Source organism: Chaetodon trifascialis, chromosome 11, assembly GCF_039877785.1.
Source record: "Chaetodon trifascialis isolate fChaTrf1 chromosome 11, fChaTrf1.hap1, whole genome shotgun sequence".
NCBI classification, from domain to species: Eukaryota; Metazoa; Chordata; class Actinopteri; order Chaetodontiformes; family Chaetodontidae; genus Chaetodon; species Chaetodon trifascialis.
In genome coordinates, this window is record NC_092066.1 from 2476067 (window position 1) to 2493745 (window position 17679).

The following is a 17679-nucleotide window of genomic DNA, read 5'->3' on the forward strand; positions in this document are numbered from 1 at the left end:
GAGGCGGGGTACACCCTGAACCGGTCGCCAGCCGATTGCAGGGCCACATGAAAGGACAAACAAACATTCACATTCACACCTACGGACAATTTAGAGTCACCAATTAACCCAATGAGCATGTTTTTGGTCTGTGGGAGGAAGCCGGAGAGAACCCACGCATGCACGGGAAGAACATGCAAACTTCACACAGAAAGGCCCCGCCTGAGCCGGGGATCGAACCGGCAACCTTCTTGCTGTGGGGCACGTGCACTACCTGCTGCGCCACCTGCTGCAGCCCCTTCTCCTGGTTTATCTTACTGGAAAAGTCGTGTGAATAATTTATGTTGGGAAAAAATCTGGTCTCTGCCCCCCAAATTTTTTGTGCTTAATAAGGTCAAAGAAGTTTCATTTAAACTTATTCATCATTGTTACCCGGTTAAATCTTTCTTTATCCACTTTAAATTTAATGATCTAGATGTAAATTGTGCTTTTTGTGAAGCTGTTATCCATCTGTTCTGGAAATGTAAATATAAACTGTGGCAAGATATTTGTAGATTTATTTGAGATAATATCTGCAGTGGCTTTAAGCTCCTCTTGCAAAATGTCCTTTTTGGTTTTGTAAAAAATGACACTCCTGATGAAAAATACTTTTAAATTAACCTCATTTTAATTTTACATCCACAAGTGTAAATTTGCCAAAGTGAAGCCCCTTTTTAGTGTTTTTATGAAAGAACTGCAGTTATATTTCAAATCAATGTCCTCTGCTAAAAACAAGAAAGCTATCAAAGCTTTGAATCTCTGCTCCCACTTCAATATCTTTAATCCAATTTAACTTCTTTGCTTGAGTCCCCTGGCGTATTTTATTTACTTATTACTACTATCATTATTATTATCTATCTATTGATTTATTTGTTTGTTTATTTGTTTCTCAAACCTTAATCTCTCTTTATGTATTTATTTTCTGTTTCTTCTATTTTCTTTCAATTGTTAATGTAATTTTTATCAGTTGCACTAACTCTGTATCTTGTGAACTGATAATAAAGTGGGGGGGGGGGGGTGCCGCCATCTTGGACTGCTAGATACGGCAACTCCGCTGGGACAAACCACGCGCGCTATGGCAGTAAAGAGCACTTTGCAACATGCTAACGTTTGCTAATTAAAACAAAACACAGAGAGCTGGCAGAACGTCTGCATGTCCTTTGTTCTGCAGCTGTTTGGTAACGAAGTGAAATATGTGACAGACTGAAGTTTGGAGCGAACGACGGCGCTGAAAGGTCAGAGGGTCACTGAGGTGCCTACAACTCATCCTGACGGCAACATGTTAGTGAATACTGTCTGTCTGTAACCAAGAGGAATCACGCTTTATGTCCATTTCTCATCAGATCAGTAAAGGATTTGTTTTATTGATCAGCGTCACCACAACTCTTCACTCAACAGCATCAATATGAGAACAAACATCTGGGAGAACAAACTAGAATTAGTAGAAAATACATTCGAACTGTTCAAAGATTTTAAACACTCGTTTGATTAAACTGGAGGAGGACCTACAATGAACACCACTAATGAGCCATCAACCAAACTACAACCAGGAAAATGAATAAATTCAGCTGTTTTCCTCGAAAGGATCCTTCCTTTTGACTTTGAGATGTTTAACAGCGGTGATGATGATGTCTGACAATCACAAAGTGTTTTCATGCAGAGAAAAGTCAGTTAGAGAACAGCCAATGAGAAGAGCTCAAAGTCCCGCCCACACTCTTTGATTGACAGTTGATCTCTGTGCAGTGAAGAAATGCCACAACAATCAGCTCTCAGCAACAAACATGAAGACAAAATAAGTTTGAGAATGAAAACACAGAGTTTAACCTGCTGTCCCTTAAACGACTTCTGACTGTTGGAGTTTACAGAACTCAGCAGAGGCTCCAAAAGAAAACCAAAGTCCAGCATAGAGAGGCTGAGTGAACGTGGTCTGGACTCTGTGGAGGAGAGTCATGGTTTCAGAGACGCTGTAGAAGGACAGAACACCTGCTCTGTGATCCAGGTACACTCCAACTCTGGAGGACCGAGGACCTGAGACGGGAGTTTGCACTTTGTTGTATCTAAAGTTATAAATGTTGTTGTAACAATCTAATGCCCAAGATTTGTTATTTTGTCCAAATCCACATTCCTTCGACCAGCCTGCTCTGCTGATATTCTTGTATGCGACTGCAAGACAAACTCCATCCCCTCTCCACTCCACCTCCCAGTAACAACGTCCAGTCAGACTCTCTCTGCTCAGGACCTGCAACCAATCAGTGAATCTGTCTGGATGATCAGAATAAGACTGTCGTTCCCTCATTAATGTTGCTTTTCTGTTCCCCTCAGATAATAACAGCTGTGTGTATGCTGTGTTTGGATCCAGTGTGATTTCACGTGAATATTTTAAGAATCCAGCTCTGGTCTTGGGCTCTGGTGGTGCTGCTGACAGTAAAACATCCACTTCAGTCACTGTCAGTGAGACGTTTGTCCATTTGTCCCTCAGAATGTCCTGCAGTTTGTCTCTGACTGCTGACACAGCAGCTGTCACGTCCTCAAAGTACCTCAGAGGACGGATATGGATGCTGGACGAGTCTGCAGGTCCACTGAGTGGTGACAGTGAGGGGCAGTTGTGTAGAAACTGGGTGTGATCCTCTGTGTGTGAGAGCTGCTTCAGCTCAGCATCTTTCCTCTTCAGCTCAGTGATCTCCTGCTCCAGCTGCTCCTGAAGCTCTTTGACTCGACTCACTTCAGCTTCCTGCTGGGATCTGACCTGCCGCTTCACTTCAGAGCTTCTTTCCTCCATGAGACGGATCAGCTGGCTGAAGGTCTTCTGGCTGTCCTCCACTGCTTTATCAGCAGAGCGATTGATGGCCTCCACCTCCTGCCGAAGCACCTTCACGTCTTTCTGTCTGTCCTGGATTCTCTGCTGGATGTCTTGTCGACTCACCTCCAGCTCTCTCTGCCTCTCAGTCCTTTCTGCTGCAGCTGAGACTGTGTCGTGGCCTTTATGTTCATCCACAGAGCAGAGATAACAGATACACTGCTGATCAGTGCGGCAGAACATCTTCATCACCTCATCGTGACGAGAGCAGATGTTCTCCTGGAGCTTCTTGGAGGGCTCCACCAGCTTGTGTTTCTTTAATGGAACTGCGTCATAATGAGGCTGGAGGTGTTTCTCACAGTAAGAGGCCACACAGACCAGACAGGACTTGAGGGCTTTCAGTTTCCTCCCAGTGCAGAAATCACAGGCCACATCTTCAGGTCCAGCATAGCAGTGATCAGCAGGAGCAGCTTGGAGTCCAGTCTTCTTCAGCTCCTCCACTAAAGCTGCTAACATGGTGTTCTTCACCAGGACAGGCCTCGGTGTGAAGGTCTGTCTACACTGAGGGCAGCTGGGGATTTTCCTCTCGTCCTCTTCATCCCAGAAGCTTTTAATACACTTCATGCAGTAGCTGTGTCCACAGGGAATAGTCACCGGATCCTTCAGTAGATCCAGACAGATGGAACATGAAATTGCTTCCCGGTCCAGCTGAACTCCTTTCTGCGCCATTTCACCTCTCAGTGTCAACGACTGTCTGAGTTTCACTTTCTCAGAAGTGAAAGCAGTTTGAGCTCTGATCTAAACAGCATGTGTCTCTGCAGTGAATGAGGCCTGTCAGCTCCTGCACTTCATCACATGTTGCTTACACCCATCTTCAAAGTGTAGATCTGAAGGGGAGGGAACCAGGAAGTATGTGGACAGAGTGGATCTGTTGTGTTTGAGAGCAGGAGGAAGAGGGAGGGGTTATCAAGCTCTGATGCATTCAGGAAGAGGAGCCGTTTGAGAGAGATACTGTGTGTTTAACACGTGTTTACAACAGAGCTCATTTCTCATTTAAAACCACTGCTCGCTTCAGTTTTTAGGAGGTAAACTCTTATTAGAATCAGAGGGTTTGGAGACGCTCACTGAGTTTGTCTCACTGATTTTATTCTGCTTTTTGCCAACAGCTCATGATTTTCTCCCCAAATCAAATCAGATCTTCTAAATGTCCGTCCCTGCAGCTCTGTCTCATGACGGCTTGTGTTTGTCTTCACACGTGTCCACAATTGACTTCATCTAGTTGGACTGAAGGACAAGTTGTTGGAGTAAAAACTGGCTGTTTGCAAACATCCTAAATATCAGTTTTCTTCAGTTGAACTTTCTGTGGAAGCTGAACGATGCAGGAGGAAAAGAAGCGTCTTTAAAATGACCTTTGACCCTCACAAACGTCTAAATTCAGCCTCAGTTGGTCCTGATGAGAGAGAAGAGCCACAAGATGGCAGCATGTCCACAGAGGACGCTGCTTCATCAGCACTGAGGAAGAAGGTGGTGGTGGTGATGATAATGATGATGAAGATGTTCATGATGGTGATGATGATGATGATGATGATGATGATGATGATGATAGAGATGGTGATGATGATGATGATGATGATGATGATGATGATGATGATGATGATGATGATGATGTGATGATGATGATGTGATGATGATGAGGATGGTAATGATGATGATGAAGATGATGAAGATGATGATGTGACAGTTCACCTGCTCAGACTTTAAACTGAAACGTCTACATGGACTGAGCTCTCTCTGGGTCGAATGTTAACGTGGAGCAACGACCCAGAATGCTTTGCTTCTGAGAAACTGCGGCGACAGTCACACATGAGACTGTGTTTCAAATAGTTTGATAGTTGATTTACAGCAAAGAAAGTCAGACACGGTTAGAAAGAAGCAGACACTGACTGCTCGATGCGCTGCCTCACATTCAGTCACAGAGCTGCAGCAGACCGTCAGGACCAGCTTCAGAGTGTCGGCGTCCGCATGAAAACACAGGAAGCTGCTGTTCACACCTGCGACCCTCAGAGTGTTTAACACAGCTCTGACTGAAGCTCAGACAGCTGCTGCTGACCTGCTGCTGGGGGTCTGGGGGGGTCTTTGTTTTCTTTTTGTGTGTGTTTTTATCATGTGAAGCTCTTTGTGTTACTTTGCTGTGGATGAAAAGTGAGTAAAGTCTGACTGATTGATTGAGCTGAGGGCCACATCCTGTCTGTCTTCCCACTGGACACAATATCCTGGAGACACGTGACTCATGTGGACGCCTGACACAGTCGCAGAGACGCTTCCGCTTCAAGCTCGACGAGCTCGATGAAATGAGGCTTCCCCAGAAATCCCCACAGCTCAGTGGGGTCTTCAGCGCTGCCTGCTGAGAACATTTGCAGTTTACTTCTGTCACATGAAGCCATGCCACACGTTTGAAATGAAAGTTTACAGACGGAAACAGAAGCTCATCAAGTTCAGCAACAAATAACGTCACTTCTGGCGACATCTAGTGGCCATTTGTTCAAAGTGAACAAACACGCGAACAACAAGTTTCACTGGAGCGACGTCTGAAGACAGAAATTATGATCTGCCTCAAAACTGGTTTTATGTTCAAACACTGAAAGAAATGAAGCTGAGAAATAAAAAAGTGAGATTCAGCGCAAAGAGTTCAATCAATAAACTGATCAAATCGAAATGTTTTTGTGACTTCATGCTGATGGACCCACACGCACACCAAAAGACTGTTTCTGAGGTGTGAATAAAGTTCATTTTCTCCGTTTTGAGATGAAATTCCAGGAAGTTTTGAGGATCCAGCGTCATGAGACTCAACACACTCAGTTGGAGTGAGAAACACTGAGACAAGTGGACTCAGTTTTCCTCCTGCAGCTTCACTTCCTGTCAGAAAAGCAGCTCTTCCAGCCGCTCAGACTTGACGCTGAGACGAAGTCTTTTGGTGAACGAGCCGCCTCAGTGTCTGATGAACGCGTGGAGCGACGACCCACAGCGCTGTCTTTGTCCTCAGCGTAGAAAGTGAAGCTGCAGTAACACAGCACACTGTGTCTGAAACAGGTCCAAGCTGACTGACAGGACACAAAGTCAGAAATGTCTCTTTGTCTCTGACGCTCGATGCCTCTGAGCTGGAACAGGTGGAGTAACGTCACCTGTGACGGTGCGATGAATCAACGGCAGCTGAGGAGAAACGAGAAGCCCTCTTCATCACAGCAGGACTCTTTGTGGACGGACAGATTAGCGCCTGGAGACATGAATCAGGTCAAGTTTGACTCCAGTCTGGATTCAGACTTTACAGCCCAGGACGGTGTGGCTGCGAGGTGACAGAGCCAAACCCTGAAGCTGCACGACAGCTTCATCCTGAAGCTTCATCTTCATCGAGATCAAGACGAGAAAGGAAACAGCTCAAGTCCACAACGACAAACATCTGTTGTCTCATGTGTCAGGACTCAACAAACCTTCACACCAAACTTCACCAAACTCATTCGACCGTCTCTTCAGTGTTTTAGCTCTGTGTAATAAATCCTCTTTATTGACTTTGTGCACAAACAAAATGTCGGTTGTCAAAAGCAACAAGTGATGAAAACTCTGCTGGTTTCTGTGAGACGAAGCTGCTGCAGTGAGGACAGGTGAAAGGTCAGAGACGGACGGACAGATGCTGGAGACATGGACGCTGAGCTCTGAGGTGTTTCAGCAGGAAATCTGCCTCCGTTAAACTCTCAGATCAGTTTCACACGTTCTCCATCAGCTTTGTGTGAAGAATGAAGACGAGAAGAAAACACTTTGTTCACTTTGTTTATTCCTGATGGAAACCGTCACTTTGTTCACACATCCCATCAGTAAAGTCTCTTCACTGATTTGATGCAAACATTCAATCAGACACACAATCAATTAGTTTGAATCAGCTATGTCAAAGAAAATAATGATTGATCTCCTCATTGATTACCATCAAGATAATTACAGTTTTATTGAAGCTGGTTGAGCCTCGTTTGTGCGTCGACTTGCCAAACAAACAAACGTCAATGTGATCATAGATTTCTGATCAAATGTACAAAGTGCTCAACAAAATGTCTCCGATGGAGGACGGTCTGCTGCTGTCTCTCTGAAGACTCGTGCAGTGGAGGAGAAACAACAACATCCAAATAAATCAATGCAAATATTCAGCAAACATGTAGAGCACAGAGAAGTTTCTATTTTCATGCAGAGAAAAGTCAGTTCAGGTCAACAACAATCATCCTGAGCAGTGATGGCCTCCATGGCTGAACAGACACAGGAAGGAGCTCCACCTGAAGACACTCAGACAGTTACAGAACAACCAATGAGAAGAGCTCAAAGTCCCGCCCTCACTCTTTGATTGACAGGTGATCTCTGCGCAGTGAAGAAATGCCACAACAATCAGCTCTCAGCAACAAACATGAAGACAAAATAAGTTTGAGAATGAAAACACAGAGTTTAACCTGCTGTCCCTTAAACGACTTCTGACTGTTGGAGTTTACAGAACTCAGCAGAGTCTCCATCAAACACAAACCAAAGTCCAGCATAGAGAGGCTGAGTGAACGTGGTCTGGACTCTGTGGAGGAGAGTCATGGTTTCAGAGACGCTGTAGAAGGACAGAATACCTGCACTGTGATCCAGGTACACTCCAACTCTGGAGGACAGAGGACCTGAGACGGGAGTTTGCACATCGTTGTACAAAAACTTATAACTGTTGTTGTAACAATCTAACGCCCAAGATTTGTCATTGGATCCAAATACAGATTCCTTCCAGCTCTCTCCTCTGCTGATATTCTTGTATGCGACTGCAAGACAAACTCCGTCCCCTCTCCACTCCACCTCCCAGTAACAACGTCCAGTCAGACTCTCTCTGCTCAGGACCTGACACAGTTTAGTGAATCTGTCTGGATGATCAGAATAAGACTGTCGTTTCCTCATTAATGTTGCTTTTCTGTTCCCCTCAGATAATAACAGCTGTGTGTATGCTGTGTTTGGATCCAGTGTGATTTCACGTGAATATTTTAAGAATCCAGCTCTGGTCTTGGGCTCTGGTGGTGCTGCTGACAGTAAAACATCCACTTCAGTCACTGTCAGTGAGACGTTTGTCCATTTGTCCCTCAGAACATCCTGTAGTTTGTCTCTGACTGCTGACACAGCAGCTGTCATGTCCTCAAAGGACCTCAGAGGACGGATATGGATGCTGGACGAGTCTGTAGGTCCACTGAGTGGTGACAGTGAGGGGCAGTTGTGTAGAAACTGGTTGTGATCCTCTGTGTGTGAGAGCTGCTTCAGCTCAGCATCTTTCCTCTTCAGCTCAGTGATCTCCTGCTCCAGCTTCTCCTGAAGCTCTTTGACTCGACTCACTTCAGCTTCCTGCTGGGATCTGACCTGCCGCTTCACTTCAGAGCTTCTTTCCTCCATGAGACAGATCAGCTGGCTGAAGATCTTCTGGCTGTCCTCCACTGCTTTATCAGCAGAGCGATTGATAGCCTCCACCTCCTGCTGAAGCACCTTCACGTCTTTCTGTCTGTCCTGGATTCTCTGCTGGATGTCTTGTCGACTCACCTCCAGCTCTCTCTGCCTCTCAGTCCTTTCTGCTGCAGCTGAGACTGTGTCGTGGCCTTTATGTTCATCCACAGAGCAGAGATAACAGATACACTGCTGATCAGTGCGGCAGAACATCTTCATCACCTCATTGTGACGAGAGCAGATGTTCTCCTGGAGCTTGTTGGAGGGCTCCACCAGCTTGTGTTTCTTTAATGGAGCTACTTCATAATGACGCCTGAGGTGTTTCTCACAGTAAGAGGCCACACAGACCAGACAGGACTTGAAGGCTTTCAGTTTCCTCCCAGTGCAGAAATCACAGGCCACATCTTCAGGTCCAGCATAGCAGTGATCAGCAGGAGCAGCTTGGAGTCCAGTCTTCTTCAGCTCCTCCACTAAAGCTGCTAACATGGTGTTCTTCACCAGGACAGGCCTCAGTGTGAAGGTCTGCCTACACTGAGGGCAGCTGGGGATTTTCCTCTCATCTTCTCCATCCCAGTGGCATTTCATACACTTCATGCAGTAGCTGTGTCCACAGGGAATAGTCACTGGATCCTTCAGTAGATCCAGACAGATGGAACAAGAGAAGGTTTCCCGGTCCAGCTGAACTCCTTTCTGCGCCATTTCACCTCTCAGTGTCAACGACTGTCTGAGTTTCACTTCCTCAGAAGTGAAAGCAGTTTGAGCTCTGATCTAAACAGCATGTGTCTCTGCAGTGAATGAGGCCTGTCAGCTCCTGCACTTCACCACATGCTGCTTACACCCATCTTCAAAGTGTAGATCTGAAGGGGAGGGAACCAGGAAGTATGTGGACAGAGTGGAGCTGCTGTGTTTGAGAGCAGGAGGAAGAGGGAGGGGTTATCAAGCTCTGATGCATTCAGGAAGAGGAGCCGTTTGAGAGAGATAGTGCATAAAATCAGCGTGTTAGTACCATTCTCCAAAAATAAATGTCTTTATTTCCTTTTGAAAGATGAATTTCTTACGAGTAACAGCAGTTTAACACCACTAACCTTCATGTATTCCTCCCTGCAGTTTCATTAGAAATCTTAGTGCATCAGTCAAAAAACATGTTGTCAATGAAAACTGTTCAACTGTTTGAAGAACTCCATTTCCCAGCAGCCCTAGTGTGACCATGTGACATTATTCAACCATGGCACATCCAGACATCACGATGAACCACAAAGTCCCTGTCCAAACTGGATCTGTAGAATCCCTGGACATCTGGAGGACTATGAGTTGTCCACATGTAGAAGAGAACTGTTGGACCCCAGCTTCACCAAGAAGCAGGATATGGAGGAATTTAGATGGTGATGGATGGAGGGATGCTGGATGGGCATCCAACATCAGATCAGTGAGCTCCAAGAGACCATGGACGAGACACGTGGACTCAAAGAACGAGTCCAGCTTCTGGAGCAGATCAGTTTTGTGAGCACGAAGAGATATTACCCATGGAGACATCGAGCATTTCACCTGTGTAATCCCGGGATAAATCCTAGAGTTCATATCAAGTAAATCCCAGAGTTGATATTAAGAGTTAAAAAATATGTCACTTTAAGAATATAGTCTGGCTATAGTTGGTCTGAAACGTACATCCCTCAACACGAGGCATGACACACTATCATGTTTTCTTAGTATATGTTGTGTTGTTACCTGCCTGTAAGGGGTCAGTGTAGAGAGACATCATGTTTCTTTAAACATGATTGGCCAGGGGGTGAGACAAGGTGAGAGGAGAGGGAGTAGCGAGGTGAAGTAGGGAGTCGTCTGCCCTCCCAACACAGCAGCATGTGCGCATTTTACCTTTTCTAGCGTGGCGACTTGCCACTGGCTATTTAAGGTAAAAATGAGATAACGTAAACTTAGTAGTAGCCTAACCCTTTTGTGACGAAGGTGTTGAACCACTACAGGCTGTGTTTATGTACTGTGTTTTGAAAGCTAACTGTAGCTGAGTAGGCTACTACCGGTTACCATGCTTGCTAATGTTGTACACGTGCTTGAGGTACGGGCTGTTGCGTTGACACGGAGCATCTGACAATGTGAGAGAGGACTAGCATAGTTGCCCCACTGTATAGATCTGAACTGGACATATTACGGCCCGCGGGCCACATCCAGCCCTTAGGACATCCCTGTCCCGTCTGCATGAGGTCAATCGTAAATTAGAACATAAATTAATAAGTATGCTAATAAGTATACGCAATATAACGTGTAGCTTTTATTTTGAAAAGTGTTTCTTTTTCTTTTTTAAAATTTATGTAAGGACGCACATGCGTGGTAAACAGCTATAAGTGATGCTGCCCTCAAAGTGTCAGCTCAAAAGAAAAGTTGATACCGAATGCCGTGTTTTCAACAAGACGTGGACTGCAAAATATTTATGTACAGAAGTCAAAGGTAAAGCCGTGAGCCCAGTTTGTGGTCCACAGGTCGCTGTGTTCAAGGATTACAACTTGAATCGCCACTACGTGACCAAACACAAGGAGTACAAGAAGTTGTCTGATCAAGAGCGCGCGAAGGAGTCAGATGCTTTGCTAGCTAAGCTGCAAAATCAACAAGGACTTCTTACTAAACTTTGCACTCCAGAGATGCAGCTGCCAAGACAAGGTAGTAATGTCAAATCATCAAAACAATTAAATGTATTTATAAAGCACATTTAAAACAACAGCCGTTGACCAAAGTGCTGGACAATTTTCAACAGAAAAGCAGCATAATATTAAAGCAACATAAAAATAACATGCAAGAAACAGACAGAAATAAAACTCTCACACTGAGTTAAAAGCCAAAGAATAAAAATGTGTTTTAAGACGTGATTTAAAAACAGGCAGTGAGGGGATAATCTGACAGGCAGAGGCAGCTGGTTCCAGAGTTTTGGGGCTACAACAGAAAAGACCCGATCTCCTCTAGGTTTTAACCTTTCTCTGGGTACAAGTAAAAGCGATTGATTGGCAGACCTAAGAGCTTGTACTGGCTCATGTGTCACTGAAAGCTCAGCCAAGTAACTTGGAGCTAGCCAATGTAAAGATTTAAAAGCAAAGGTTAAAATTTTAAAATTGATCCTAAAACGTACGGGGAGCCAGTGAAGGTAAGCCAGCACAGAGGAAATGTGCTCTTGCTAACTCTGGCTAACACCAACATAAAGAGCATTACAGTAGTCAAGACGGGATGAAATAGAAGCATGGATGACTCTTTCAAAATCATTAAAAGACAGGCAGGATTTGACCTTAGATCAAAGCCTTAGCTGGAAGAAGCTGGATTTCACCACTCAATTTAAAATCACTGTCCATAATCACCCCAAGATTTTTTTACAGTGGATTTTATGTATGGACTCAGTGAGCTCAGGTCCATACTCGGTCCAAAAAACAGAACTTCTGTTTTATTTTCATTGGATTTAAAAAAATTCAAGGCCATCCATGCTTTAATGTCCTTCAGACAGTCCAATAGTGGCTGTAAGGAGCCATTTTGTTTCAGGGGCAGATAAATTTGTGTGTCGTCTGCATAAAAATGGAAAGCTATGTCATGCTTTCTTAGAATGGACCCCAGGGGGAGCATATAAAGGGAAAAGAGGATAGGCCTGAGAATGGACTCCACAACGTAAAGGCGCTGAGGACGACACACAATCAGACAGAAAAACTTCTGTCAGTCAAATAAGACCTGAACCACTCCAGAGCTGCTCCCACATGGTGCTCCAGGCGATTTATGGGGATACTGTGATCCGCTGTATCAAAGGCAGCTGAGAGGTCTAAAAGCATAAGAATAGCAGAATGCCCTGAATCAATGGCTAATAAAAGATCATTAAAAACCCTTAAAAGTGCACATTCAGTGCTGTGAAATGCTTTAAAACCAGACTGGAGCAACTGAAGAACATCATGTGAGTTTAAAAAGAACTGCAGTCGACAGAGCACAACTTTTTCCAGAATTTTTGATAAAAAAGGAATTTTAGAAATGGGCCTAAAGTTTGAGAGGACGGAGGTGTGCAGGTTAGGTTGTTTGATCAGTGGTTCAACAGAATTGATTGGATACAAGGTCCAATAGTCTCACAGACGTCCTTGAAAAAGTGAGAGGGAACAACATGAGTGGGACAGGTAGAGGCCCAAACTGCTTAAAGACAGCAGAGGAAGTGACAGTGACGGAGGGGTCATAGGAAGGGGGTAAGGTCATGACCTTATCATTAAAAAAGTGGAGGAAGTTTTCACAGATTTCCAGGGACACAACAAGGGAAGCAGATGGGGGGGGGTATTGAGAATATTATTAATTGTGTTAAAAAGATGACAGTTTTCTGATAGCTGGACCAGCTGTCTTTCAAAATGTACATTATGAATGTATAACAATGTTTATTTATTAGGACACTGTGGCAATATCCACTCAGATTTCAGTGCCATAGTAGGCCTTTTTCAAAGCAGACACTTTGACTTGTCGTAGCAGGAACAGGACAGATGCAACCGATTAACAATGGCTTGATTGCCTTTTAGTGTCCCAGGAAGGTGTCACAGTGACCCAGCATTCACAATACCAGGGACCATATTCACTACACATCCTGAAGCTAAAAACAATCCTGTAACAGCTTCCTTTAGGGTGAATGGTATTTCAGGGGTCGCTCAAAAAGCTTTCCAGTATGAAGAGTTGACCTACTGACGAAATTAAACAACCAATCACTGTCACGGTATATTGAGTCTCTTACCTGCTGCCATTTTCCCTCATCTGCTCACTTGCTCAGTCAGTGCTTTTCCACTCTTGCTCCCTTGCCAGCCACGGCCACCTGCACCTTTGTGCGCCTGTTCTTTGTTTCCATGCGAGACTCTGTTACTATTGGACTGACTGTCATTGCTGAACCTGCCTGCCTTTGACCACGTCTGTTCTCGTGTTCCCAGTAAATATCCCAGCCTTCTGTCTCCAACCAGGAGTCTTGCCCTGCATCTTTGTTTGCCTGTGACTGCTTGGTGTGTGCTACACCAAACACTAAAAGAGACTGAAATTTGATGTTATGCACTTCCTGGATCTTTGCATGCTTGTGGCTATTTGATGTTTGGTTCACCAGAAATTTCAAGAGTATCTGTATTCCATCCTTTAGTTCCAAACTGATCAAACTACACTGTGACTTATCTGTCTCCAGCAAGCCTGAAATTAAAAATTACCATGTTTGGTGCAAAGCCAGTGTGTTCTGGTTCTTATTCACAAACATTCATCACTCACTGTCACTGTCAACTGAATCCCTGCACATTGTAGACTTCATTGTATATATTATTTATTGTTTACTTTAGATTTTTGCACTTCTTAACTTATTGTTCAGTTTTCTTCTCTGTTTGGTCCTTGTTGAGCTCAGTCTTTCTTTTCTCTGCAAGTACATTGAATGCAATCTTTAGACCTTGTATGTTCACACATACGAAGTTAATAAAGCTGATTCTGATTTCATCCAGTCTTTATACTGTTTGCTGAGTCACCTTCATAGACCAGTTACTAAACTCTGTGTGTTTATTCAGATTTCATCACCTTTAATTTTCTTGTTTTTCCACAGGTGGGCAGTAAAGGAGTTGGTGTAATATCACGATCAAAGGGAGGAGATATCGCGCTCTCACTTGCTGCTTTTGTGCCGGGTGTTGAGGCCGTAGTCTGGATCAATGGCTGCAATGCCAATCTGGGCCTCCCTCTGTTCTATAAGAACCAGCAAATCCTCTCACCCTTACTGTTCGACCCCAGCAAGGTGATTCTCACTGAGTCAGGAGCTAGAATTATCAAGCATGGTGTTAAAAATCCCCTGGCAGAGGAGAGCAAGGGCAGTCTGATCCCCATCGAACAAGCCGAAGCACGTTTCCTCTTTGTGGCTGCGGAGGACGACCTCAACTGGGACAGCAAAGGTTACTTAAACGAGATGGTGGAGAGACTGAAGCATCATGGGAAGGAGAAGTTTGAGAGTGTGTGTGGACACCTACTGGAGCCACCGTACGGACCGCACTGCACCTCATCTGTACATGGACTCATCGGCTTTCCAGTCATGTGGGGAGGTGAGCCCAAGTCTCATGCAGCAGCTGAAGTCCACCTGTGGAAGAAGATCCAGGACTTCTTCAAAACTCACCTGAGCTGCGATGCTACAGCGACTGAAGCCAAGTTCTAGATACAAACAGGCTGACAGGAAAGTGACAACAGTTTTGCACCTCCTGAGCATGGGAGACGCACAGAGACTGAAGAAAACGGAGCCCAAGGAGAAGAGAGCTAAGTACAGAAGAAGGGTGGCGACTGGACGAGCAATGCTACTTGTGCCACTGTTAGCAGTATGGGTGACATCATTTGAAAGATCTAACCACAAAAAATGAAAGAGCCGGGGCAGCACGTTGGCTTTAAAAGGGTGGATGAATGCAACAGCTTCAGCAATGGCAAACATGTCATGTGTAGTGTCTTATTACAACAAGCATGTACTGGTTGTACAGGCTGTACCCTTTGAGGTATTCGATTGCAGACCTGATAATATAACCAACGCTGCCGAGGGCTCTGACACTGTGGGTCAGTGTTGCTCCTTGATGTGTCTCACCTTTTTCATGGGTAACAAGACAGGACTATGTGCCCCCTCTAATGGACTGCTGGCTCCTGCAGGAAGAGTTTTGCTACCTGTAGTGGAGGTAAGAGCTGGGATGGTTTATCCTTGACGTTTTGAGAGTAATGCTACCGGTTACCTCTAGAGCAGTGTGACAGGACACCGAGTTCCTCAGGAGACGTGCCAGCGCCAGGAAAATTAAATGATTTAGTTATGGGTACTCCACATGACAGTAGCCCTGGACTCAATCAAGGAATAGTTGCATGCAACCTCTCAAATTACTTTGCATCATCGGTTCTATAGGCTCTATGGTGTGCAAAACACCTGGGTTGAAGTTAAGGGTGGGCGATTTGAAATAACAGGGAGACTCAACTCAAAACATGATTCTGCTTCTTTTTGCTATATCAACAATGTAAAGCAACACATCTTAGGAAAGACAAGCTGATAGAAAAATGATGAAAATAGGAATGAAAATGAGGCCTAAGTCTACAGGTGTTCTGGACGGAGAAACCTGCCCCGTAATTTAAGTTAATCAGTAAATGTTGTGTGAATCACTCTCAGTTAGACAAGGAGTAGGATTAGGCATCTCAACATCTTTTATTTGGCAGACAATCCAAAGTACATAAGTACAACCGTCAGTGTACCACAGGGCACGTCTATCAAGTACATTTACACACAGCAGCAACATACCAACACAGCGAGCAGCAGAGGAGGCTTTCCTGTCACAGCACAACCAGCTGATCTCACGCTGCATATGAAGTGTGGAGCTAATGTTACTCCACGCTCAAGGTCAAAAAGTGATCTTGCTCTTTCTGTGGCTTCTTACCTGCCAGGTGTGGCTGCTGTGCCAGGACAGCGCCCCCTCTCTGCTATAAGAGGAGCCAAATCATGGTGTCTGGTTTTAGTAACATGAGTCTGAAAGGACAATCATACAGCCGTTATTTGACAAGGACTATTTCATTGCATATTTTGCTGCTGTTGCTGTCTTCATGTCGTCTTGTCCTCTGCCTGTAAATTTGAGTTGAAAATGATCCAGCCGGCTACAGAAATGCTGCTTAATGTGTGCTGTATTTAAGATAAATACATGACATTTTTACACATTTTTACACTTAACTTTTCCGTTGCGTTTTGCGTGTTTTGGTAACAAACGAATGTCGGAAATAATTTGTTATCCACGTCCTTCCTTCCTTCCTTCCTTCCTTCCTTCCTTCCTTCCTTCCTTCCTTCCTTCCACGCTGCATGTTTAATAATCAAATCGCACGAGCTTTTGCACCAACACTTTTTGCAGTGGTGGAGGAAGTATTCATATCCTTTGCTGAAGAAAAAGCAGCAGTTGCACAACTTAAAAATACTCTAACACGAGTAAAAGCCATGCATTTAAATGTTTATTTAAGTCTGGAGAATGAAGAATAAAATGTGATTATACATAATCGTTTGCATAGTGGCCCCTTGCAGAGTGTTGTATTATTATATTATTGGATTCATATTGAGCTTACATACACATGTAAGCTGCGTTTTGATGCATCACGTTGAAGTGGAGCAAAGTTTATCTTCTTTACATTTTGATTGGGAAGTTCATGTTCATATCGTACATCGTGTTTGATCTTCAAAGTAGATCCATCCATCCATTTTCTATGCCGCTTATCCCTTTCGGGGTCGCGGGGGGGCCGGAGCCTATCTCGGCTGTCAACGGGCGAGAGGCAGGCCGGTCGCCAGCCGATCGCAGGGCACGTACACACACCACTCACACTCACACCTAGGGGCAATTTAGAGTCACCAATCAACCTAATGAGCATGTTTTTGGTCTGTGGGAGGAAGCCGGAGTGCCCGGAGAGAACCCATGCATGCACAGGAAGAACATGCAAACTTCACACAGAGAGGCCCGACCCGGGAATCGAACCTGCGACCTTCTTGCTGTGAGGCACGCGCACCACCTGCTGCGCCACCGTGCAGCTCTTCAAAGTAGATGTGGCATAAAAGTACAATAATCCCTAGTAAAGAAGCACATAATGAAAATACTCAAGTTAAAGTATTTCAAAAGTGAGCTTAAGTTCTGCACTTGTTACTTTCCACCACTGATGTGAGACACTTCATGTCTCAGGTGTGTAAAACCCTCTGACTCAGATTGATTAGCGCCCTCTGCAGGCCAAACAGCTGAACTGCACAGAGCTTCATTCAATAACACCAGCTGATGTTCTCATCAGCGTTCAAACCAGGTCCGTGCGAGGCTCACATGACAGGTTAGTCATTCGATTATTGATTCATTTATCTAGTTTCTTAATTTTGATATGTTTGATCAAGCTCAGTACCCAGTGTACAGTTGGACATTGACCAGACTCACAAAAAGCTTCTGGTTATAATCAAATCAATAAAAAGGTATTACATGGCTTTTAGGGTCCTGTGGTTCAGCTTTACTGCCTCCGTAAAACTTCTTCTAACAGTAACGCAACGTTGAACTTTAACAAAACCAAGTTATACGATGACCTCCATGGTGTTAAGAAGCTGCAATAAAATGTAACTTAGGAAATTAGTTCCGTGACCAGTTTTACCCCTTTGCACATTGCTGACCTTTAGCCCAGACTGTCCTTCCAGTTGAGATTTTTTTCAAATTTCATTGACATTCATTGCCGAATTAACCAGAACGACCCATGATTCATCATATTTAACTGCAGTGTGAAACTGTAGGCTCTGTTATTTCTTGCTCATGAAGTTTAGTTTAATTTGGATGGAATTTGGTGAGGCAGGTCTTTATCTTTATCTTTAACCCACAGGGCATACA

General features: G+C 44.5%; 2 protein-coding genes across 5 annotated transcripts; both read right to left on the minus strand.

Moving 5' to 3' along the window:
* Positions 1-1727: 1727 nt before the first annotated feature.
* LOC139338542 (tripartite motif-containing protein 16-like) lies at positions 1728-3649 on the minus strand. 4 transcript variants are annotated; one of them, XM_070973678.1, is made up of 2 exons: positions 2599-3649; positions 1728-2463 (listed from the first exon to the last, which is right to left on the minus strand). In XM_070973678.1, exons 1-2 carry the CDS (start codon positions 3542-3544, stop codon positions 1853-1855), a joined length of 1557 nt encoding a protein of 518 aa, XP_070829779.1. In that variant the 5' UTR covers positions 3545-3649; the 3' UTR covers positions 1728-1852. The 4 variants fall into 4 exon arrangements, with proteins under 4 accessions (XP_070829779.1, XP_070829778.1, XP_070829777.1 ...); XM_070973677.1 differs by having other exon boundaries at positions 1728-2422; positions 2477-3649; XM_070973676.1 differs by having other exon boundaries at positions 1728-2422; positions 2456-3649.
* A 2987-nt stretch (positions 3650-6636) lies between these two features.
* Positions 6637-9099, minus strand: LOC139338540 (tripartite motif-containing protein 16-like). Its single transcript, XM_070973672.1, has one exon. It carries the CDS (start codon positions 9005-9007, stop codon positions 7313-7315), a length of 1695 nt encoding a protein of 564 aa, XP_070829773.1. The 5' UTR covers positions 9008-9099; the 3' UTR covers positions 6637-7312.
* Positions 9100-17679: the final 8580 nt, after the last annotated feature.